The sequence below is a fragment of the Diabrotica undecimpunctata genome, chromosome 5 (assembly GCF_040954645.1).
Source record: "Diabrotica undecimpunctata isolate CICGRU chromosome 5, icDiaUnde3, whole genome shotgun sequence".
NCBI classification, from domain to species: domain Eukaryota; kingdom Metazoa; phylum Arthropoda; class Insecta; order Coleoptera; family Chrysomelidae; genus Diabrotica; species Diabrotica undecimpunctata.
Window position 1 is genome coordinate 128589221 of NC_092807.1, and position 27418 is coordinate 128616638.

Consider the following 27418-nt stretch of genomic DNA (forward strand, 5'->3'; position numbering starts at 1 on the left):
TTAAAGTCATAGAAAGCTGTTCTTTTGATGAAATACTTTTACGCATAGTTGTGTTTTTTACTCAATTGAATTTCCAAAATTTTATGTAGTTCTTCAAACGACTCCACAGACATTCGAAAATAATTAAAAAACTTCGATGGATCTTGCAATAAATCTTGATACAAAATTATACGTTCCCTTGGTTTCTCTTAATTCTACAATAGGATGAACCCACAAATTACGTCGTCTTTTCAGTTTCTTTTTCTCTTTATTTAATATGTACCACAGCATAATACACTCTTCTACATCCATAATTTAAAACTATAACCGCACTGCACTGTTACTGTTTTCATACTGACGAGCATGCCTGTGAATACGATACAGCAGCCATCGCAAATTCTGTATCTCGCATACAGTATCCTCGTCTGAAAGCCCTCTAAGAGTAATAAACTTATAACTCATATAATAACCTTTAAAATGGCGTTTTTCAAGTATTTTATCCTTATTTCTTGCTTAGAACTTTGCAAAATAAGTCAGAAATTTAGGTTTTATATAAATGTTTATAACTTTCTTAAAAATAAACTTACAATCGTCATATTTTACGAAATGTTGAAACTTTTAGTGACTAAAGTATGACCGCAATTTCAAAGCGATCGGTCAAATTGTTTAAAAGTTATTTTATTTGTTTATCCCAAATAAATTGCTTTTGAAACTCGCAGGATTGGTGGAGGGGGAAGGAGCTGTTAACTGTATCTCTGGTTTTTGTTTATAGATTTCGACGTTTCTTTTTTTAATTTGTATGCACTTTTCGCGTACATTACGAATATGTATTATTTAAATAATTAAATTGTTAAATAAACCATCTAATTTGTTATAAAAAAAAATTGTTGTTTATTTGAGGTAATTTTTATTGTAAAACATAAATATTTATGATTAATATATATTTATTTAATAAACTTCATAAATTATTTATTTATAATTGATTTTATAAAAAAACGAATTATCCTATTTAACTATTTCTAAAAATAATATTGTTATGTATTGCTTTGGAAATAAATAATCCCAAATAAATTAATAATTCCAAATAAAAAGGTCGACTTAATACTCGCATGCTGAAACGTGTTTTAATCGATATAATTATAATGCCAATACGCTATGCTAAAAAGTTTACCGAAAATTTTTCATGGTAATCTATTTATGTATAACAATTCTTTTTTTGGTAATTTGGGTTATTTCAAGATGAATTATTCTTATTATTTTTATGTAAAACGCTTACTTTAAGGATAATTGCAAATAAACAGCCAAAAAAAACAATTTTATCGTTTTTCGAGTCAATTTTTAATGGGTTGGACATCAGATGTAAAAAAACAAAAAATACAAGATAAAAGCTTAAGTCAAGTCGTTTAAAAATGCTCAATTTCCATTTTTATTTTATACTGCAACAGTCAGTTTAAAATATACATGAACAAATTGATATATCGTTGCGTTTAGGGATATAAAGACTTAACGAACGTCTAACGTTTGAAACACAATGTTTATTTTTTACCCACAATCTGAATCTTATTTTAATCGAAAGAATATGATGGTGCAACATTACAGTAAAAACATTAACCAAAGTTTACAACGGAAACCTGCTTAACACTTAAACGACCATGTGCACCAAATTCGGCCACAGTGAAATTTTCTCACAGAGCATGTGCACCATACTTGGGCACACGTAATGAGATCAGATGAGTATCAGATGCACAGCTACATTTAAATATGACATAACTTATTTGCCTCAGGATACAACTTACTTGACTGAAACTTGAATTTTAAGGTTATATAAATATTTATATTTTGACATTACGCCTGTAGTTGTTGTTTAAGTGTTTTAAGTTTTAATATTGACTTTATAATGCCGAAAAAAGGTGTAACACAAGAAGATCTAGAACGGATTTTAGAAGATAGAGATTTTTTTGATAGTGATGATGAAAATTATGAATTGGAGGAAAGTAGTGGTGAGTCTGATGATAGTAACAATGCAACTATGAGACATGTAAAAGAAAATGCACTAAGCTCAACTTATGTAAGTCTAAAATGGTCAAAATGTCAAGAAAAATTCAAGAGCCAATTCCCTGTACAAGTAGTGATGATAAAGTTGAGGTTATGTTAGAAGATGAGTCCAGTTGTGTAGAATCAAACAATAGTTTTAACTCTGGTTCAGCTGACATTTTGCTTCCTACACCAAATCCACATCTCATATGGAACACTCCTAATATGGATAAACGAGACAAATTTACGTTTAACCCAGTACAAGATGCCACTATCAGGGAAGACCTAACAACACTAACTACACCAATTGAATTTTATTGTTTATTTGTTGACTAAGATGTTATAGATATACTGATTGGGGAATCAACCAAATACTTGGAACAAAAAATAATTGATGGTATTGTTGATGAAAAAATTACACCACACTCTTTGGCTGCTAATGGAAAAGGGTTGTCTTCTACGGAGTTAAAATGTTTTTTTGGACTGACGATTTGGATGGGTCTAGATAAAAAGCCCTCATTACGAGACTACTAGAGCAACAACTCTTGCTACAAAAATGTCATTAGTACGCAACGTGAAATGAGCAGAAATAGATACGAATCTATTCTCCATTTTCTTCATGCTGCTGATAACCAGAACTACGACAAAGATGATAAGTTATACAAAATAAGTGCATTGATAACACTAATGAACACAAAATTCCAAAAATGGTGTGTTCCACAGAAAAATGTTTGTATAGATGAATCGATGAAACCATTGCGCGGCAGACTTGGATTCCGCCAGTATATCCCCAGTAAACGACATAAACATGGACTCAAATTTTTCAAACTATGTACTGATGGTGGATATGTATATCCACATGCAGTAAAATTGTATGGAGGAAAGTCTACTAGACCAGGGAATACAAGTGTTGCGACGGATGTAGTGTTGCAAGTTATGGCACCGCTATTAAATAGTGGTAGAACGTTGGTGACAGACAATTTTTACACAAGCATTACTTTAGCTCAGCAACTGAATGCAGCTAATACTCATTTAATCGGAACTTTACGTTCCAAACGGAAATCTAATTCGTCACATGTGGTTTCTGCTACATTGAAAAAGAGCGAAATGAGAGCAATGCAGAGCAATACAAATATAATCGTAATCAAGTGGAAGGATAAAAGAAATGTATTATTTTGACCACTAAAGATGTACCAGAAATGCAAGATGTATATACATTAAGAGGCACTATTAAAAAACCCTCCACTATAATAGAATATAAGAGAACGAAATCCTTTAATGATGTGTCAGATCAGAAAGCAGCATATGCATCTACAATATTTAGAATATATAAAAAAAACAAAATTTTAATATTTGCCGAAAAACCAAACATAATATAATATTGTTACGATAAATGTGACTTATAGCCTAAGCTGTAAAAGCAGCAGTTGTAAACGCCCATCTAATATTCACAGAAGTAACTAAGAAGAAAATGTCAATAACTCAGTTTCGTGACCAATTGGTAATGGCATTACTTCAGTTAGATATCAATGACAAAAAAACAGAACCAAAAGAATCGGACCATTGTCTCACAAATCTAACAAAATGTGGGAGATGTTCATCAGGAATATTAGAATGAAATATGGACGCGCACAGGCCATAATAGATGTTAAAAAGGTATCCACGACGTACATACCATATCTATGTCACAAATGTTGTTTTGCTACTCATGTTGTTACTATAAAAAAGTAACGTATCCAAATTTGATGCACATGGTCATATAAAAATTATTTAATTTGGCCTACAGCTATCAATAAAACAGTTTTTGAAATAAAAGGTATCTGGTCCAACAGTAAAGGTTTCTTATATTAGCCTGGTCGTTAAAGTGTTAATATAAACAAAAAAATCTTATATACTAAAACGCTAAGCCCTTTTCTTGTCCACCACTTTACTCAAAAACCATATTAGATAATTAAAATATTTTTTCGGAATATTATTAGTATTACGTATGAGATTGTCAAGATATACTTTTGGTACAAAAATTCACTTCCGGTTTTGAGATGACCGGAAGTTAAAATTTACTTTAAGTTTTAGACCCCACAATCTATATATGGATCGAAAGGTCTCGTCGAGACGAATCTAAATATGTACTTCCGGCTGCGATCCGACACCGGAAGTGACCCGAAACGCGCATAAAACGTCAAGATAGAGCAAATCTGACACCGGATTCGTGATCAGCATGCAAAATTAACTGCTAAATGATATCCATGTCGACATTTGATGAACTAAAAATTGCATTCCGGTTTTGAGGTCGACTTCCGGTTTCGTTTTTATTAGTCAAATCAATAGAGAATTCAACGTAGAGTTCAAAAATGTAAGTTCACGAAATTATCATTTATAGTTTTTGAGTTATTGATAAAAATATTTTTACTTCCGGTCATTGTATATATTGTATATTTTTCTCGCAAAATAAAAATTTCATTTAAAAAACTCGATGTCGAGTTGGTCCGCTAGTAGTTTAAATAAAAATGAAATTTTGTACTTGTTGAAAAAACTGTTATAAATAAACGGTTTCCCGTAGTAAACTTTTTAATATAATGCTGTAGCATCTTTCGATTAAAATCAGATTCAGCTTGTGGGTAAAAAATTAACAATGTGTTTTGAACGTTAAAGTTTAGATGTTCGTTAAGTCTATATATTCCGAAACGCAACGGTATATTAATTTGTTTATGGATATTTTAAACTGACTTATGCCATATAAAGTCAAAATGGACTTGCGCATTTTGTAACTAATTTGTAGGATTTCACCTCATATTTTTTAAATTCGATGGAACCATCATTCGATGGAAAACACCGAAAACTTAAAGTAAATCAGCCATGCTTATCCTGGGCTCAATGATGAATGCTCAAGAACATAAGTAAGCAGGTTACTGACACTAACAAGGTCATCATACCTCAACAGAGACCTCTAACTACTTCTCGAGGGAGTAACGATACGACGCTGGCTACGAAGTGGACTGTGTCTATCAGTCCTCTACTAAAACTAGGGCCAATAAAAGATTTTAAAAATTTCAGAGAGGAAGCGAGTAGAAACGTTGAAGATTTTCCTAAATTCAAAAGTGTGGTGGCGTATCTTCCAGAGACCAAAAATCGGGATTAGAAAATGACGTTAGCACGTCTTGAAAACCAAAATAAATTACTCCGGATGGATATTTGGACAATTATGGACTCCAATCCTAGGTAGAACTAAACAGAATCAATCCTAGCTAGGACTAAACAGAATGCACTCTATTACCAACTTCATAATGTTTATGCAGTTGAATGAAAAGAAATTTACGCATGCTATAAACCAATGCTTGCAGCAATCAGTTCCACACAGGACTCTGAAGAGGAAATCATGTAGACCGAAGAACATCCAAAATATTCAGCAACTAAATTTTAGCTGATGCAAGCTATATACGAGTATATCTATACTAAAAGTTGAAACTGTAACATGCATATTTTGTACATCTGACCTTACACCAGGAGACTTCGCATAAAAAACTAGCATTAAACTAGAGCACAGGGATTCTTTACACAATTATTTAATGAAATATCAGACTGTGATACACAGGTCTCACGACCAAGTATCAGAAGCAAGAAGTGACTTGCCTGGCGTGAGAAAAACAATACAACAATCTCATGGAAAGACGGAAAAGTTAATAAAAACACGGTAGTACCGAAACATAAACATACACATCAGTTGATGCTGATAAAATATAATTAAGGTAAGAAGAAATATCTAAGAAAAAGTAGAAATAAATAAGGTTATTTATTTAAATATTATATGGGCTATATTTTTGTGATTTTACATGTTTTTTGTAGTGACTCAACGCATTTCGATAGAGATCAATGGAATGCATGATATAGAACCCTAAGTTACAATATCTTACCGGACTACTCAATCATAAGCCAACACAATCCACCGCCATATTGTAATTTAAATCGCAGATACATTTTGAATTTTAAACTACTTTGTTAAAGTTGTTTTTCTGGTCTGCATCGAAATCTGAACCATGAAACCTCTACTTACTACTCAAATCGAAGTGGATGAGGTGGCCCGCTCGGTCACCAGATCTATATATGGGCTAAATTACCATATATTATATAATTTATGTAGCCCATTTATTTCAATTATACTATATAAAGATATTTTTTTAAATATTCAAAATGCTTAATTAAATAATATGCGATTAAAGCGTATCTATGGTTTTGATACCTTACTTGCACATTGTATGTGTGCAACTGGTACTGGTAGACTGGTATGCTGCTCCAGAGGAGTAAGGGGGAACTATTATCATATGTTAGTTATGAAGTCAGAGAATATATATCAAAAGCATAAATAGCGCAAAACGACGTACTATTATTTATTTGAATTTATATTGTGAAACGATGTACTATTTATAATTATTCGTGATAATGTTGTAAATATATATACATTACCTTAACATTTTCATATGCAGATCCAACCTTTTCCTCGAAAGATTTGAATGATTCTGAGTGCCGCATTTGTCCTATTTTATTAGTAATGTTTCCCGTGATCCCTCCTATAAGTGATGACGTTTTCTGATATCTGTAATAAAACATCATATGAATACTTTGATGTATAGTTATAGTCACAATGCAAGTTGTAGTCTCGTACTTACATAGGAGCATCTGTCACAGCCTTAGTTACTTGACCAACTTTAGTTTCTACAGTTTGGTATCTAGTAACAAAATAAATACAAATAAAGAATAAAAATCATGCATTAACTATAAAATAAATGCATATAATCTAATATACATGCCACTCAATACACAAGAAAAATAGGAATTAAAGAATATTTTTAGATACTACAGTAAAGTACTACAATTTTAGCAAGTGACTCACGTTTTAATGTTTTTTTTATAGGTCAGTAAAATTGGACGTTTACCCTTTAGAAAAAAAAATATTTTTGTTCCGACAAAAGGAGAAAATTTAATTATTATTTAATAAACAAATTAAAGGATTATTTCAGAATCTGTTTATTCTCTTAAACATTAAGATCTCATTTTATATGATTAAAAGAAGAGATCTAATTTTATATAAAATAGATTTCAATCATTTGACTGGTCTATTTTTAAACCGTTTGTTTTGGCAAAGATTTGTGTTCTAGAAAAAATGTAAAGTTGTCAGCGTGTATGAATCAACTTGAAGTTATCTGCAATATTGTAGATTATATCTTTCTCTAACGGTAGATAATATCTGAGATTAACAATTTCGTCCCAGATTCAGGCGATATAACTGTCAACAACGCCATTGTTGTATAACAACGCTATTTGTAATTCAGTTTCATAAGCGCACTGACAGGAGTTTCATAACAGAATTGACAGCAGAGAACAGAATTTTTTGTAGTATTATTAGTGAAAGGCGCTTTTACGTTTACTTTTTGTAAATTGTCAGTAATTTAGTTAATTCAATTTGGTGACAACTAATAAATATGATTGAAAGTCGTAATAGTGAACTGTTTAAATTCAAATATGGTTGTGTAAATTAATCGATACATTTGTCCTCCCTGTACCCCTACGATTCCTATAGTACCGCTCGGAGAATGCATCTCGCGAACCACAAGAGCGTGATCGCCGAAATGAGGAACAGAAGCAACCCGAAAGTGAACCAATACATATATATTAAATTCGTTTTGTTCGTTTTTTCGTAAAATAGTGTAAACCATGGTAATCAACTTCAATTACCGGTAAGCCATACCTAGTTTTACCTGAACATATACATTGTTTTGATTGTTTATTGCAACCATTTAAAATTTTAGGATTATTTGCACCTATGAGTTAAAGTTCATTCATCTCGCCAGGGCTATCGAAGGAAATATAGTTGATGTTAATTTAATTATTATTAATTCTCGTAATACTTCATTGTTTGTTTAATTCGCCACAGTGAACCGTATATCAAAAAGAAACGTCACAATTTAACACGCAATAAAAAAACTATGATTGGAAATGTGTTTGAAGGACTTCGAGCCAGAGAACAAAATATGAATTTAAGCGATGTAGTTACATTATGTAGTATTTTGACAGAAGTTTCAGAAGCTACAGAGTAATTAAAACAGGCGATGAAACAAACTATAATAATACTTTGAAGGTTGAGAAAAGAGGAAGGAAACCAATAAAATTGGTTTCAGTACATGAATTTTATTTCAAAAAGTAGTTACGAACTATAAAAAAATGGATTCTCTTCAATATAATGAAAATATTCCAAAAATATCAAGACATGTTTTGTTACATACTTTACGTGAACTTTAGGTATTTAAAGAGAAAGAGGAATAGTACCCTTATTAAAAGAAATCATTTTATGGCAGAAGTATCTGAAACAAATAGCAGAATTTCGAAGAGATGGAAAAAATATATTTACAGATGAAACATGGTTAAATGAAGGACATACTGTGACAAAAATTTGGTAAGATTAAAATGTAAAAAATAAATGAAAGTTATCTTAGGTGGTTTGTCGACAGGTTTAAAAGTCCAATCTGGAAAGAGAAAACACCTTATTATTAGCCATATTGATAGCGACGATTTGTTGAAGGAGGTTTAAATGCATTTGTTCCTAAAAAGACTGGAGCTTACCATGAGGAAATGGCTGCAGATCATTATGAAAAATGGTTTTCAGATATTCTGTTAAAAATCGAACCACGATTTGTTATTTTTATGGATAATGCTCCATATCACTAGCGACGTGTAGACCAGTTACCAACCACAAAATGGAGAAAAGTCGAGATTGCGGATTAGCTTACTAAAAAATATATTAAATTCAATGAAACAATTTTGAAAATCGAGTTACTGAACTTAAGACGGTGTAATAAAGATAATATTAAATATGAAGTAGATGAAATGCCGCGGGAACGTGGCGTAATTTAGTTCGATTGCCGCCATACCATTGTGAGTTAAACCCGATAGAATTTATATGTAAATGTACGACCCGATAGATGTAAAAAATCAGCTGAATAGTGCCGTTGGAAATGTGACTCTCACAGTGTGGACAAAATGTATCGAACATGTAGTGAAAGAAGAGCAGAATATGTGGAACCTTGATAACTTTATTGAAATTACCATGGAACCATTTGTTGTTGGATCTAGGCGAAGATACTACTGATGAATCTAAAGACGACATAGATTACTTAGATTAGATAATATAACGTTAGTTTTTATTTGAACATTTTTTTATATTTCAGTTTTAAGTATTTCAGTTTTACCTGTGCTAAAAGTTACTAGACGACCCTTTTCCATTCCCATGTCATTAACACATTCACGACCAACCGTCACACATGTGTGGCGGTGAAGTTTTCGTAAGAACTGCCGACACACATGTGTGACACCGAACATACGTGATGAAATGTAAAATAATTTTCCCACGGTTTATCATAGTGGGTCTAAATTTGACCACAGTCCACCTGAACAATCCTTCTTTCACACGCTATGGCTGGGTTGTGATCTCGACGTTTAAAGAAAGAAGAAATAACCTATAAATTTATAGCACGTATGCAAACGTCAAATACGAAAAGTGTCGTTATTGTGTATAATTTAGAAAGGTAATATAACTATGTAACTTATTTATACACGGTGTAATCCCTTATTATTTGTTTTAGACATATTAACAATGTCAAAACGACATCTAAGTATACTAGATCTTCAATTAGAGGCCGAGATGGCTAGTAGGGAAGTTAGTGAGTACAGAGATACCGAAAATATTGAATATAAATTCGAGGAGGACCATAATGATGAAATATTTTATTCTAGTGAAAGTGAATATTCTCCTTCTCATTCTGGAAGAGAGACTGAGGATACTAGCAATGATGGGGGTGAGTCGAACAATGATGGCGGTGAGTCGAGTAATGATGAGGGCGAAGCGAACGATGTGAATGAAAATGTGGTACAAGAAAATGATGGGGCGGACTGGCTTGATGTTGAGGAATATATTGAGATACATTAATTTACTGAACATATAAAAGTAGAAATTCCTGTTGACGAAACACCTATACAATATTCTTCATTACTATTTGATGAAGAGCTTTTGATAAAAATCGTAGAGTGGACAAACCACAGAGCTGCTTCACGTAAAGAAAACCCTAATTTAAAAAAAAATCCTTTTTAAGACGCTGAATAGATATAAATATTGACGACTCAATATTCCCTCCTTACGTTTATACTGGAGCACAGTATCACTTTTCAATATTTGGAAAAACTATGCCCAGATCAAAGTTTGAAGCTATTCTTCAAAATATTTGTTTTTACAAGCCAGAAGACGTAGAAGTTCAAGATCGACTTCACAAAATTAAAAACGTTACTAGTCATATTATAAATAATATCTCTAAAGTTTACTATCCAGGACAGAACTTAAGTCTTGACGAAGCTCTCTTACTGGGGAGAGGGCGGTTAATATTCCGACAGTATATGCTGAAAAAAACTAGTAAATATGGAATAAACATTTATGAAATTACTAGCTCTGATAGATTTTTACTAAATTTCCTAATCTACAGCCACAAGGGGACAGTAGTACATGAAAATGAGCATCCGTTTGAAGTAGCTAACAGGCTTATTACTGAATATTTAGAGAAGGGGCACACTATATACATAGACAATTATTACAAGTTATGAGCTTGCCAAGTTTTTACATGAAAAGAAGATCTACGTTTGTGGAATATTAAGAAAAAATAGAAAAAGTAACACAAAGAGTGTTATTACAAAAAAAAATTAAAGAAACGAGAAGTCCTATGGCAAGAAGAGGTCCAATCAGAGTATTAAAATAGAAAGATAAAAGAAATGTAATAATTATTTCATACAAGCATGGTTCCGATAAGTGACTACAATTGCTTTATGTCGGGAATTGACAGAATTGACCAGATGACTTCATATTATGGTACACCACGAAAATCTTTGGGATGGTACATGAAAGTTTTCTTTCACTTAGTAGATATTTGCATGTGGAATGGCAACTGGTTGTTGAATAAAAATAGAAACACGTCAAAGAAAACAAGAATGTCGTACCTTCAGTTTAGAGAGGAAGTGATCAAACATTTATTGGGACAAACAGAACGGCCAAGCAGAAAAAAAGTTGTTGCGGAACACAACTTTAAAAAAGAAAATAAACGGAAAAGCTGTCGACAGTGTAGTGCAAGCAAAAAAAGGGTTGTCACCTGGTACACATGTCAGGAATGTAAGGGGAGTGATGGACAGTCCATTGGGATGTGTTACACCCTGTTTTGCTGAGTGGCACAGAAAAGAGAATTAAACTTATGTTTTATTTTGTATTGGAAGTAATTTTTATTTATGTTAATGTTAAACAAATAAATGATTTTTTATAGGTAGTAGCTAAAAATTTTTACGCCACATATTTGTGAAACTTGGGTTATGTACAAATTTTTATTACTATAAACCAGTGTCACACATGTGTGACATTATCCAAAACAATTTTTATATAATCCTTGTTCAATCGTAATACTCCTTCCCAAAAATGGTGGATTTGGCATGTTTCTTTCATGTATAACCACAATCAGTTTGACTGAACAGACCTAAAAGTAGGTTGGCCGCGAATGTGTTAAATCTCATTTGACAATAGAAATTAAATTTATTCCTTGAATCAGTGGTAAGTTTGTTTATATAAACGGATAAAGGGGTTTTCCAAAAAATATATATTTACTTAACAAGGATTAGTTTTCTTTTTATTATTATTTTTTAACTATTATTATATTATTACTTTTTTTGTAATATCCGCACGCCTATGACTCGTCGATTTCGTTTCCTCTCAGACCCGCAAAGGTCTACATTGAAAATATTACTCCCTCGATATAATTGTGGTACTATAGTGTATTTGCGAGAATAGTGTTATGCCTCAATAGTCCCTCTTATTTCAAGCGTAATCTAATCTATGTATTATTGAAAAGCATTTTTTACAGATTCAGAAACTTTAAAACAATATGAGATACAGAATCTTTAATAAAAATATACTGTTCTATATTACACTATTCTATATTATAGGAAAGTAAATTTGGCTGGGCGGGTTACAATAGGCTAAGAAATGTATTCAAAGATAGCGAAGCTAATTGGAATAGTTTAAAAAATAAAACTTTTAATACATGCATACTACTAACGCTTACGCACGAAGTAGAAATCGTAACCATAACAAAATCATCCACAAAAAAATTGATTATAATACAAAAAAAGCCGCTGAAACGGATCTTTTTTTTTATTTAATAAAACTCCAACAGGAATCTTATGATAATTGCTATCTGATCATTCACTATGATCAATAAGCAAGTTAGTTCTATATACAAAATATTGATTAGATTATTAGATTAGATTAGAGCAGATTATCTGACAACAAAAATCACAGGATTTTTTTATGTTAAATATTGTATTTATATGGGATAAGCCACTTCCTTTTCTGGATGTGCTAATCACAAAAGAGGATACAAATCCATATATCAAATCCAATATCAAATAATCAAATCAGAGCCCAAAACACCTGCTCTAATGAAAAGGTATTTAAAGAAGAAAAAAAGGATTGCGACCTGGAAAAATCTGCGACCAAAGGTTTTAAAAAAAGTTGACTAACATTGTTATTTATTAACAAGGAATTCCACAAGGTTTCTCAGATCTATCCTGTCCAAAACCAAACCTAACAACAGACAAGGGAGATATAAAATACCCTGTGAATGAAACAATTTCTATATGGGAGAAAACGCAAGATCACTAAGTGTCAGGATAAACGAGCATGAAACATACATTAAAAACAGGAACGTCGACATATCACAGATATGCAAACATGCCTGAGACAATGATCACAGAGTATAATGGAAATATACATCAATAATCATGAAAGAAACAGACAGCAAAACGAGAAAAATCAAAAAAGCGCCTCTCATCCTATTCCAGTCGCCAATACAAAAGAAGAAGTCAACAACAAGAATATACCAAAAATATCGGATTAAGAAACTCCGAGTTTCTCTTCGGATCGTCTTCAATCATACACAATACACTTGCAAAACAGAAACACAATACAAGAACGCCCACCAACACACAAAGTTTAAGGAAGCCATGCAATATCGATTTAGAAAAAAAAAAAAGAAAAATTTCAAGCAGAAATCCACTATAAAACTAAATAAATAAGAAATACAATCCTTCAATTAAATTTTTACTGCTAGAAGTCTTGTTACAAACTACAATACTTGACTAAGACATACATTGGACCTAGACATGGCTGCCGAACAATTTCAAGAGGTTGTCATGTCAGCGTTCGAAGACAACTATCCGGAGATAGTAAGGAATTCCGACAGTAAAGTACCCTGGTGAAATGATAACCTTGCAAATCAAAGGAAAGAAGTTTTTTGACGAAAATTTAATTTCGCCAAAAAATCAGGTGAAATTTGACTGAATATAACTGAGAAGAGCAAAAGGGAATCGTGGAGAAGGCATTGCGAGGAGATAGAGCAGACTGCAGAAATGTCAAGGTTCAATAACGTTTTCTCAAAAGAACCCTCTGATAAGTATTCCCTTGCTCCAAAAGGAGTCGTGTGAATACACTCAGAATGATGAAGAGACCCTGAAAGACTTTTTTAGGGTGCTCTTTCCTTGGTCTGAAACAAAACTGATACCACTAGATACCTGCCAGACTAGACTGGATACCATGACTTATGGTTCTAGGTTAAACTGGCGTGTGGCAAAAGAAGTGGTAAATCAAATCGGCAATAAACTCATTTAAGCCATATAAATCACCGGATCCCGACAGGATTTATCCAATACTTCTGCAGAAGGAAAATGACCCTTCTTTACAAAAAATTATGTAAGCATGGAGGCTAATAAGGGTAGCTTTTACATCCGAACCTGGCAAAATCGAGCAGGAAAATGCTAAGTCAAGTTTGAGTGACCTAGCTTTAGTTAAGACAAATCTATCACATGAATTGTTTTTGTTACAAATATAAATGACAATGCACTTGTTACTGAGATACTTGGACAGTAAATAATAGATAGTAGACAATATGTCAACAATGAGGATAAAATGAAAGTGGCAGTGTTTGACATTGCGAATAGTACAAAGGTAGTAGACTTCTTACAGAAATTTCTTTTATTAATGGGAATCATTTAAATGTTACGTAATACTTATATGATAAACTTAAATACATTTAGGACTTACATTGCTAGTAAAACAATCTGAGAATATTTTTATCACCATTATTCTAAAATTTACCCCAAACTTATTACCAGTTAAGTACTTAAACTACTTATCATAGCACACTATTTCCTCCACCTCTTTGTCTATCTCTTTTAACCCTTTTTTGGAACATTCTTTGAAATAAACAACGTAAAATGTATATTTAAAAACTACTTACACATTACTCTCTTTGACATTCTTAATTCCTTGATTAATATCGTCTGTTACTTCTTTCCATACAGTGATTCCTAAATTCCGTTTTAGTTCGGCACTTCTGCGCATCTTAGACGCAAGAACTGTCCGCAACGTCGAGATTTCGTCTTCGATCGTCACTAGCTCCTCTCTCCATAATCTTTCCTGCTCAGCTTTTTCTTCTGCAGATAAGTGAGAAAGATCCGGAATTGGGGTTTCTGATGCTGCCATGGCTTCTTCTGATATTAAATAAAAACAAAAAATTAGTTAAAATCCCAATGGCGTACAGTTTTTGTTTTCCAAAGTGATATCTATGTTTTGGAGAAGGTTGCCAAACTTCAAGAATTAAGACATATTTGGGAAAATATTGGAGAAATAAGTGTTTAATTTTATGGCAACATTTATATATTGCAAGATAATCAAAGGCAGATATCAGGCACAGTTCTTTTATTAAAACTTGTCCAAGTACGTTCGCTCTCAGAGCATCTTCAGGGGCATCCGAAATAAGCCAAGATTTTTAAAGTAAAAGATGTAGCATGCAGAAAATTCCTTTAAAAAATATCGATATTCAAGTAATAAAAAATTTTTTGGTAAGCTCTTGGGCTATATATAAAATTTGGTGCCTTTGTTTGCACATTCCACACTCCCCAAGAAAGAATTCGGCTACGAAGTTAAATATGATTATAATTTGAAGCATGTTTGACGAGAATTCCGGTCCGCTTGCCCCTTCAACTTGAAACGCGGGGTAAGGGACGGTAGAAGTCGGTACACAGATCGAGGTCCAGGGAATTCAGTTGTTAGGTTTGAAAGGGTGGCTAAAATGAGCAGACGTGTTTAGTTACTCGGAAAAAAAAACCGGCAAATTTGTGGCCGAAAAAGTGATTTATACTCAAAGTAATGTGTCACTTCAGATAAGACTAATCACTTTTTTTTTGTTTATAAGCCGCCTCCCATTTGAGATTTTGTAGAACGGCATTTGCAACAGCTCTGAAAAATACCCGCATGGTCACAGTTCTTAGAAGCGGATTTTCGAAGTTTGTGTCTAGTGCCAACATTCATCCTCAAATAGTTAGTCCTAAGAAGTCGTTTCAAAATACTTTTCGTAGTTTGGAGATGAATTTAATCGTGTGGCAGAAGGTAACCCCAGATATCTTTTTGTTTGTAATGATTTATTTCTGCTACAAATTATAGCCCAGTAACATTTATAAGTTTTGTAGTATTTCCAACTACTAGAGTTTGTAAATGGATAGGACATAGTAAGTTTTTCTTCTTTGTTATTTAGGTATAAATCTTTGTAACTATTTATATAGTAATCTTTTTGTATTACCATTTATATTTAAGCTGTTGCAGCAACTGTTTAAGCAATAATTTTTTTTCCCTAAATCATTTTGTTTATTTATTTTAAAAAAGATTCTAAGCCTTTTTCTTGTGTTTTTTAGGAAGAAAGGGCTTTTTCTTTCATCCAGCAGAAAGTTTTCTCGAAGCAGCGTCCATTTTAAATAACTAGAGGTCCTTATTGTTATTTTGTTTGTCCATTTGTCCAGGTAATTCAGGTAAGTACATCTTTGTTTCATTTTTTTGTAGCTGCTCCAATCCAATCCAATTGTTTCATTCACTGATCCACGACCCAGTTCTCCAAATAAACCCTGAGCGCCGTTCGCATAAGTTTCGTTTATTTTGCTGCCCTATTTCCACTCCCAGTAACTTCTGTCCCCAATTTTCAACCCTCCATAGTTTTAGCCTATGTGGTAGGCAAAATAATTCGTTACAAAGAGAAGTAGCAAACTTCGAAAAAAAAAAAACTCGAATTGATGGTTGATAAAAAATATATAACGTTTTAGACTTACATCGTCAAAATTTGGCTATCCAGCACATCATCGAATGTCATAAACATTTAAATACATCTACACAAAAATTAACACGAGATAAAGGACAAACAGTTTAAAAATTCTTTGGATGCTACATTATGGGCAATGACAAGAGAGACAACGACGAATTCTATAGTAAACTGAACATTGACCACAAATAGGAGCCCTAACAACTATATGTTGGAATAAGCAGTTATTTTGCAAATAAAATACCAATTTACCGAAATACTTTTAATTTTTTTTAATTGTAAATATGAAATTAACAACATTTTTTATGATGTATGGAAATATTTTTACAGTTTAATTATATATTTTATGTTGATTACTATTTAATTAATTTTTGAAGCCAAAAACTGCTGTCAACTAAATATTGGAACAAGAGGTTTTTAACAAATTAAAATAAAAATTAATAAGGCGTAACGTCGCCCTTAGCTTGAATAACAGCCTGAACTCTATTAGGTATTGTATCAACTAGACCTTCCGAGAATTCATGGGTGAAATTATCCCATATTTCTTGAAATTTAGCGCGTAGTTGTGGCAAAGTATGCTGAGGGTTATTTCTTAGGCGTTGTTTTATTTTGAGCCAAAGTATCTCTATTGGATTAAGATCCGGGCTGCTAGAAGGATGTGACAAAACTTTAATGTCCTGTTCTTAAATCCATTTTTTGATAGATTTAGCCGTATGGCATGAGGCGCCGTCCTGCTGAAAGATAAAATCTCCGGATGGATATAACTTTGCCGCACTTGGTAGAAATGAATGTTCAAGGATATTTTGATATTTGGCTACGTTTACTATGGCCTCAATAAAGGGTAAAGTTCCCAACCCTCTGGCCCCGACACAACTCCACACCATGGTGCCCTGTGGAAACTTTACAGCCCTTTTGAGACAATCCTTATGGCTTATGGAATGCTTATGTTTTTTCGCGAAACACGCTTCCGATAATCTCCCACACATACATCAAATTTGCTTTCGTCGCTATAAGTTTGTCCCAGTTATGTTTGGTCTACGAAAGTTTTGATTTAGTCCAAATGTAACGATTCCGTTTTTGAGTTTCCGTTAACAATGGTTTTTTTGGCCTACGCGAATAAATCAAAAAATAGAAAATTTAAATCGCAAAGAACTCATCACGCATACCTTATAAAAACTAGATGGCTTTTGTGGATATATTTGTGACAAGATTCTCTGGAAACATTCATCCCAGTTTCTCTATTCCTTCTAGCAGTTACTTCTCGTAGTGTATTCCTTATTCCCGACTTACGTATTTGGGCCTGAGCTTTTGACCCGAACATCAATCCTGGTAGTTTTACCATATTTCTTAATTATATTAAACACAGTAGTTGTTGCTACAGTTAATTCACTGGAAATTTCAGCATTGTTTTCCCTTTATGATACTGATAAATAATAATTTCTCGAACTATTGGATCAGTAGGTTTTCCACGTGCCGTTATTATATCTTGCTCGTAATAAAACTGACGGTTGTCTTTATTCATACTCAAATGAAGCATGACAATTATTGTTGACAACGCACTACCTACTGGTATATTTGATTTCAAAGTCTTCTTTGCGCCAGGCTGATAACATTTAAGGAACGTGAGGAAAAGCAAAAAATGTTCCAATATTTAGTCTATAAGCGTAAGCGTCTATATTCTTTGGTCATACATTATAAAAAGTGTTATTAATTTCATATTAACAATAAAAAAAATTAAACAAAATAATTTCGGTAAATTGACATTATATTCGCAAAATAACTGTTTGTTCCAACATATAGTTGTTAGGACTCGTACAACTGAGCAGTAATATATAGGAGAACTTAACAGATGAAATTTTCTTAATTACTAGATGTAGACTGAATAATCCAGATCTCACACTCAAACCTGCCAACTTAGGTGTTAGTTTGGGGGCAAATATAGCGGACACAGTGTGAATGTAAGAACTAGACGATAGAGAAGTCTATAAAAACCACGTTTATTTCTCGATCATATTCTCCTGCTTTTTGTATTATTTGTTCTACTGTATGTATGGCGTTAATTGTCGATTTACATGGTCTAAACTCATTCTGATAATATCCCAAAATTCTTTCTAAATGGTTTTTAGTCTAGTGTCCATTATATTCGCTAAGACAATGTTTAGAAGATATATAGTCCCGTATTTAGTTTTTGCAGCCTTCTTGGGCGCCCTTTTTATGAATCGGCACTTAATTCCTATGTTCCAATCATCTGGCAACATATTTTTATTCAATAAAACACTTTTGTTTTCAAAACTTATTATAAAAAATTTATTATAAATTCTTATCACTACAGCTGTTTCGGCAGCGTGCCTTTCTTAAGTGAGAACCTTTCTCAAAATGAACCAATTACTTTTCATGATGCAATACTATATACGGCCCATCTCCTTTCAATCTACAGATCTAATCAATGTTTAGTGATTATTATAGTTTCTATTCTTCCAGGGATCATATTGCTCTTTTTACGATGTTTTTCCATTGTCCCTATTTTGGGTTGCAAGTATTACATCAAAAAAGTATATATTTAGTAATATTTTAACTGTATCATGTCAATGAAATCAGATGAATCATATAAATCAGAGGAATTATGAGTATAAAGATGAAATTTAAAAAAAATAGCTAAACATAACATATTTAAGCGTTTTCTCGAATTATTTGGCAACGCCCTCCACTATCCTAAATGTATATTACATATTGTGTTCGATTCTAATATTTCAAAAAAAAAGGCGTGATAAATTACTAAGTTCTACTATTTATACTACATATATAACAATCTACTATAAAAAGCATCACTGAAACAAACATTCAAGACAGCAGTAGCAATTGTGTAGGCTAGTTTAAACACCAAAAAAATATTATACAATAAAATGAAACTATTCAATTGCGTAAAGTATTTTTCATACTCTTTGTTTGTTGGTTTATCTTGAATTGTGACTCTCTACCTTAAAATAATTTTTAAAAGTATTCTTTTCATATCACCACTCCATATTTTGTATAGCATATACTTGTTAATAAAGAAGTGCCTAAAGGTTGATTCTGGATTTGATAAACAATAAATATATAAATATATATATATATATATATATATATATATATATATATATATACAGGGTGAGTCATGAGGAACTTTACATACTTCTACCATATGTACTTCTTAACAGGGTGATTTGTGTAATTGACCATTTATTTCATTTTACTGTAGTGTTTATACGGCTCGTTTGAATTTTTTAATTTTTGCATAATATAGTACACTACTATCAAGCATTCGACTGGTATTAGCTAAACTAAAAAATTCCAGGACTGGCTTTGGAAAAATTAATTTAGGGATTCGTATTAAATATTACACCCTGTATATATTTTTTTTAAAATGCAATAAGTGATTTTCAAACTACTTTTATTAAATTTTTAGTGAACGATCAAATCTTACTAAAAATAGAACAACCATAATGAAGTATCAAATTATAAGGTAATTAATTTAAACAAATGTTATAAATTTCAAACTTTTTAATTGAAATGATAAACTGAGTCACTGCACAACAAAAAACAGTAACTACTAACAATAACGAAGAACAATTTAAAAAAAACTAAAAATATGTACATAGTTATGATAAACGCATAAATTAGAACTGGAAAAGATACAATAATGGTAACAAAATAAAAATAATTCAAAATAGATTTTCGAAATGGAACCCTGCAGCCTGTACACATTTTTGTTGCCGAATTGTTAATTGACGTATTGAATTACGAATACTCTGGGGATCGTTTCTAATAGTATTACAACAATATATAATTCTATCAATTAATTGTTGTCGGTTATTAATATTCACTGCGTAAACTAGTTGCTTCAATCGTCCCCAAATATGGTAATCAACGGGATTGAAATCAGGGGATCTTGAAGGCCACGAAATAGGACCTGCACGTCCTATCCACCTGTTGCCATAAACATCATTGAGATGTTGTCTCACTGCCAGTAAAAAGTGTGGGGGTGCCCCATCATGCTGAAAATACATCCCTCGGATAGCAACGTTCGCGTTGGCAAGTAAATTCGGCAAAATATTTTGTAGAAAGTTCAAATAGACCTGCCCTGTTAAAGGACCATCAAAAAAGTGAGGACCTACTAATTGGTTATTTATGACACCAATCCACACGTTAACCGAAAACCTTAACTGAGAACGACGTTCTCGAATAGCATGGGGATTTTCTTCTGCCCACACATGTGAATTTCGTGAATTATTTATCCCGTCTCTGGTAAATTGGGCTTCATCTGTAAATAGTGTCCTGTATAGCGTTGGTCGATTATTGTTAATCCATCTACAAAATTCCAACCTATCGATCTCATCTCCAGCATGTAGTCGCTGAACCATTTGAATGTGATATGGGTATAGATTATTTTTTTGTAAGACTCTACTTACTTTTGATTGAGTAATATTGAGTTCTCGACTTACTTGTCTAGTGCTTATTGTAGGGTTCATAGTAACGGCGTTCATAATGTCATCTTCCTGCGCTTCATCTACATGTCGCTCTGTTGTTCCACTAGGAAAAGTGCCATTTTCTCGCAAATAATTAAAAACTGACCCAATCTCCTGCGATATTCTCTACTAGCAGCCCTACCATTCCCATTACAGAATCCATAAACAAATATTATGTTTGCATATTCTGTGGTCGAAAACTGATGTGGCATTTTGAACGAAAGTAACAAAAGCTCTACCAAAACTAACACAATGTACTTAACGTAGATATGACAGAAGAAATATGTATTCTTGTACACATAAATAACAATTGATAATGAGAATAATGACAATGGGTATAAAATATCAAGAAACGTCAAACGGTCTACACCAACCTTCATTTTAAACTTTTTTAGATTTATTTTTATTTAGAACAGTTGATGCAATGTATTATTATTTGACATAAAATTTTAATCATTTACAATCAACAAAAACTAACACATACAAGAGGTTTGACTTTTTAATCAATTTAATTTATTATTTATCGAAAATAATGCCCCAATACGATCTATGAGTAAAAATTTAAAATTGAAAAACAATTGATTCTATCGTAGAGATAATACAAAGTGACAGTAAAGATGTTAATTTTCTACGTATTAGATTATGTTGTAGGAACTCATTTTAATTAAAATGTTTGAAATTTATAACATTTGTTTAAATTAATACCTTATAATTTGATACTTCATTATGGTTGTTCTATTTTTGGTAAGATTTGATCGTTCACTAAAAATTTAATAAAAGTGCGACAACATTGTCAACAACTAATACCAGTCGAATGCTTGATAGTAGTGTACTGTATCATGCCAAAATTAAAAAAATCAAATGAGCCGTATAAACACTACAGTAAAATCAAATAAATGGTCAATTACACAAATCACCCTGTTAATTAATAAAGAAGAGGAGTTGACATTTTTTAGTGGCCACATGATATGCTCCCTGATGGACTCTACATATGGTAGAAGTATGAAAGTTCCTCATGACTCACCCTGTATATATATATATATATATATATATATATATATATATATATATATATATATATATATATATATGGGGTAATTACGGGGTAGATCGAATCGAGTAGCTCTGCGATTAACCCTTTTACTGCTTCTGCTGACGACTCCGATGGGAATTGCACTGGTTCACCATGCGGTGCGTTCCACTAATTCGGGGACACGAGACACGCGTACATTAATCAGCGTAAACCGAAGGCAGACCTAGTTTTAAACGTTGTTTTTCGGGTATTAGCGTGTAGGATACGTACCACCAATTGTGTTTTTCTGTGCCGCTATTTGCTTGTCTTTTTAAGATGGCGGAGAATGAGCCGGGATGCTCGGAACCTAAAAAATCTAAATATTCGTTCGCGAAACCGCGGATATACCAAAAATATATTTAAGTGATGGTTTTATATAAATATATATTTTGTGTGGGTATAAAATATTCGTTTTCTTTTAATCTGATGATGAGGCCACTCGTCTTCCGCCTTTTCAGCTGCCTCCACGACCAGCGGTAAATGTTCAACCAAATTGGAGTAATTCGCCTACCGGTACAAATAATTTTCCATTTTCGAGAGGAAATGTACTTCTAGTACCAATTCCCAGTACTAACACACGCGTTGATTTTTTTTTTTACTCTTGGATGATGAAGAATTATTTTAGGGCGCAGGCGCAGGTGCGCCTGAGTCCGATAGGAGCCAAAAATTTGTTTGTCGAAAATAAAATCTTGCATATACATTCAATATAAAAAATAGTCAAGTCGTTGAACAAAATAACGGAAACAAGTAGAACATATGGCCTGGATATAAACACCAACAAAACCAAGCTAATGATCATCAACAAGGAAAAGATAACTGGAGCAAATCTGTATGTGAACCACATGAGAATTGAACGTGTCTCACAGTACAACTATTTGGGAACTATAATCAATGACTCGTGGGACCTATATAACTATAATCAATACCCAAAGCATTGGAAAGGCAAAAAGTGCATTCTTGACTATGAACTACGTGTTCAAGAGCCATGACCTCACCGTAGAAACAATAATAAAGCTCCTTAAATGTTACGTGTACTCAGCGCTTCTGTCCGAAGTAGAAACATGGACATTGAAGGCGGAAACTCTATCAAAACTTCAGGCTTTTGAGCTATGGTTATATAGAAGGATCCTGAAGATACTATGGACAGACAAAGTCACCAATGAAGAAGTACTGCGGAGGATGAACACAACCGCGGATTTGGTCAACATCGTGAAGGGCCGTAAGCTGCAGTACTTGGGACATAAAATGAGAAATCAAGGCAGATATGAGCTACTCCAATGAATTTTGCAAGGTAAAATTGAAGGAAAAATGGCCCCAGGACGAAGAAGAATATCCTGGCTTGCTAACCTGAGAGCATGGTATAGAAAGACCTCAACACAGCTATTCCGTATAGCAACCAACAAAGTCATAGCCAGAATGATCGCCAACGTTCGAAAAGGACAAGCATTCTAAGAACTCGGTGAATCAAGAAACGCAATAATTTGAAAATAAAAATGTTGCCGTTACTAGCATAAGCAGGATTTACAGGTTAGCAGCGAAAGGATTAACACAGCCGGTGCCAAGCCCGGATAAAATATAGAGGGTGATTGGCAAGGTTAGCAACCTAGCAATCGTAAAGACGATTATGTATTCGTCCTGTTAAGGATGAATGGCGGTGCGTGGTTGTCAGTTGTCTATGAACTACATTAATACTAAAAGAACGCAATATTTAATAATCTGTAAAACACGTACGACAACTCACCACGTACCGCCACTCGTTCTTAAAAGGGCGAATTGTACTAGTTGAAAGGCATGTACAAGTTGTAGTCATTCAAATAATTTTTTAATGCAGAGTCAAATTCATTTAACAATTTTTTTGTATCAATAATTAATTTAAATGCTACAGAAATATTTATAAATCAAAAATTTTATTTTAATTACATGTAGAAGGTACACAGTGCTTGATAAATGTTGATTCCTAAATAAAAACAAACAATATCTGTTTACTAATAGTACAAGCAGTATCTGTTTTGAGTTGGGTGTGAAGCATATAATGCAGTTTTTTGCATAAATCGCTCCAAAATATCACTACAAATGATAATTTCACTATGAGCTAGTTGTAAAATGTGGGCTTACTTTTTATTAAACAAAACATGAAAAAAAATTGAAAAATTCGATATTTTTCACATATATCTCAAGAACTATTAGTTATAGAATAATGTTGTATGGGACATAAAAGTTTTGCAATTAAATTTTACATAAGACAATGTTTCATCTATAGGAATGTTTGTAAAGAGTGAAACGATATCGAAACTTACTAGAATGCCTGACGATAAGTGAGTTTCGATATCGTTTCACTTTCTAAAAACATTCCTATAGATGAAACTCTAAACATTCTGAAAACTAAATACAGTATCTTGCAAGACCGCTTATCTCTCATTAAGCATTGTATGTCCAAAACTTATTTCATCTTCCAAAATCAATAATACAGTCAAATAAATGGTGATCCAATGGGCTCCCCACTATCTCCAGTAATTGCCAATATTTGTATGGAAGACTTCAAGACCCAAGCACTATCCACATCAAAGCTCAAACCCACATGTTGGCTATGATATATTGACGATACATTCGTCATTTGGCCCCGGGGCAGGGATGCTTTGGTGTCTTTTCAAACACATCTGAATAGTATACATCCTAGTATCCAGTTCATGATGGAGGTGGAAACTGATTCATCCCAACCATTTCTCGGCGTTATCATAAAGAAAAACCAATTCCAAGGTTTTCATCACTCTGTTTATCGAAAATCCACCCATACCAATCATTACTTGCATGCCGACTCTCATCATCCACCTTCACAAATTAATTCAGTCATTAATACCCTCGTCTCCAGATCAATAAGCCTTTGCAATGATGCAAGGAGACCTGCTGAGCTCTAAAATCTAAGAGCGCTAAGATGAACAGCAATATAAAAGAAAAAGTGATAATAAGTGCTATACAAGTGTGGTTCCATAATAATGAAATCAAGAGAACATGTGTGCTAAAGCTAGAGGAGTCAATGGCAAGACTTGCTGCCATTACTGCTAAAGGGAGACATACTTCATACTAATGTATAGATTTGTCAGTTTACTCATGGTATATGATTAAAAGCTAGGATTTTAGAAAAAAATTATTTTTTTTTTCGTTTGTCTTAATTAAGTAATTCAATCAGCATAGTATACAGGTAATGTTTCAAATTAAATACTTTCTACATTAAATAAACACTTTAACACTTAATTCAAACGTATCTTTTTCATTTTTGATTAATTTGTCATTGACAATTTTTTTATGACTTTCTTACTTTCTAAGTCCATTTAAAAATGCCTCCTTAAAATAGCACTAATTCAAAAACTTTCTTCCTGGCTGCTGCCATCTGAGATATCTTCAAAATGTGACAATTAGATTTGTCTTTTTCAGATAAAACACAGAAACTGGTATCTATCAGGTACCGACCAAAAGTTTAAGACATAATACTAGACTAAAGATATATTCAACCATAGTGATAATAAGAAAGCATGAAGTACAATACATTTCTTAGTTTAAGATCAGGGTCATATTTGCAAAAATAAGTTTAATACAAATATTCACTGACAAATATGGTAGCTACTTACCGTTAGTAGTAATATCTAAATATCTTCGAAAATTACTATCTTTAGGTAATTTTGCTAGATATGGTTTAGTAAGATCACAATATGTTACCCGGACTTGTTTCTTTAACTTGTTTTTAAAAAAAGTTCTTATTATCAAATTAGCTCTCTTTACATTAAAAAATTCAGCTTCAACATTAACTGATTCGGATTCTTCTGGATAGGAATAGATACTATTATGAGTTACTTCATCAAAGTCCAACTGACGCAAATCAAACAAATCTAATTCATTTTCCAGTAAGTCATATTCGTCCAGATCCGGTTCATCTAAGCTCGGAGTCGCACTGGAAGCTTGTGGATTAAAATAAGGATCTTCAATATATTCTAAATTTGGGTCTTCAATATTTTGCATTATATTACAATAATGCTTCCGAACAACTTGACACACATTTTAAAAAACAATGCGTTTTAGTAAATGCCAGACATTAACTAAACAATGTGCAATGAAATGCTTACGCGGCTTAGAAAGTTAGTATTTATTATACCGTTGTTTTTGTATGTTGAAGGTAAAGCTTTCACCAAATACTTGAAAATTAAGCGGTCCTGTAATATATGCAACCATTATAACTTTGAAATATTTGGGAGTGACTACGAGCTCAAGAAGGTCCAATCCAATTATTGAATAGTGACATTTCATTTCATTGTTTATGTACCAGAAAAAACTGTTTTATAGTTTTGTCATATTACGCAATTATTGGAAAAAGTAATATATTTCATCTAAAATAAAATCATTTACAAAGAGAACCTGTGAAGAACTACAAGAAAATTTTGTGTTCCCATCACTATATTTTTAACACCTCATACATTGTTTGCTTAATCGTAATAAAAATGTATTATTGAAGCGCAAGAATTATGCATTAAGGTTATTCTTTACTACGTTCAAGTTTTTGTAATTTCTATAAGAAAAAAACCAATATGTTAAATTACTACATAATCATTTTAAGAAATTATAATCGATAAATAATAATTTTAATTGTTATTATTAAACAAAATCTAGCAATTTTAAAAAATGAATACATAGATGGTAACTTAGTCACAGGAATATTATATATTTACATAATAAATAACTAATAAAACATAATTTAATCGATTTCAAATTACAAAAGTATTTGTTTACAACAGGTTTTGCAATATGTAGGAGTATAAAAGAAGTTACTTCGGAAACCATAGAATTAGTATGCTTTACCGGACACGTCATATGATGGAAGTTTGTCTTTTTCAAAAACCAATACATAATTCTTTATCATTAATCTTATCAAATTTTAGGTAACAGAGACCAAATAGTGATAATCAAATTTTTTTACTTGTGATCGTGGGCAGAAAGCACAAAGTGATGCAAAACCAACAACCACTACATTGAATACGGATACTAGCCTACCTGCTGTGGGGCTTATGTTGTTCATTTTCAATAAAATGTATTACCTCACTCACAGAAAATAAAAATGGTGAAAAAAACAAAAGGGTATTTTCCTATTAAAACTTGACACTAATGACAAATATTGACTAGCCGCTCGCCGCTGCCACTTTTACGTTTACAATAAATAATACCAATACCAACTTTATAGCCAAAACGAAACTGAAGGAAGTGCAGTGAAGTTAGCAACAAACAATAAAATAAGGCATAGGCGTCGAAAAAGGATATTTATAAAAGGGTCGCTAGACCTCAGATATTTTCACACTACGATCAGAAGTTCTTTTGCGTATACTTTACAACTGTTTGCGACTTTTAGCTAATATTTAATTTCTTCTGGTGGATCTGTTTTGGTTCAAGGACTTGGTCAAGAGGTACTTTTCCTCTACGCCTCTTATACTCCCGACACAGATGATCATAACATAAGCACAGTATATTGATAAATTCTTTTAGCATTAAACTATGACATAAGGTTATGATCATCTGTGCTCTCGATCTTTCTAAGAGTTGGTCTTTATTTATTTTGGCGT

General features: G+C 32.6%; 1 protein-coding gene across 5 annotated transcripts in view; it reads right to left on the bottom strand.

The window, feature by feature from the left end:
* The window catches only part of LOC140441786 (uncharacterized protein F13E6.1), a 50898-nt gene extending 23883 nt beyond the window's left edge, over positions 1 to 27015 (bottom strand). Inside the window, exons 1-4 of one of the 5 annotated variants that reach the window (XM_072532707.1) lie at positions 26856 to 27015; positions 14388 to 14640; positions 6678 to 6737; positions 6475 to 6604 (exon numbers count right to left, since the gene is read on the bottom strand). In XM_072532707.1, coding sequence (XP_072388808.1) covers positions 6475 to 6604; positions 6678 to 6737; positions 14388 to 14640; positions 26856 to 26880 — 468 coding nt within the window. In that variant the 5' untranslated portion in view covers positions 26881 to 27015. Of the gene's footprint in view, positions 1 to 6474; positions 6605 to 6677; positions 6738 to 14387; positions 14641 to 25441; positions 25985 to 26855 lie in introns of those variants that run through there. The other 4 variants (XM_072532703.1, XM_072532704.1, XM_072532705.1 and 1 more) reach the window with 4 other exon arrangements.
* Between the last annotated feature and the right edge of the window lie 403 nt (positions 27016 to 27418).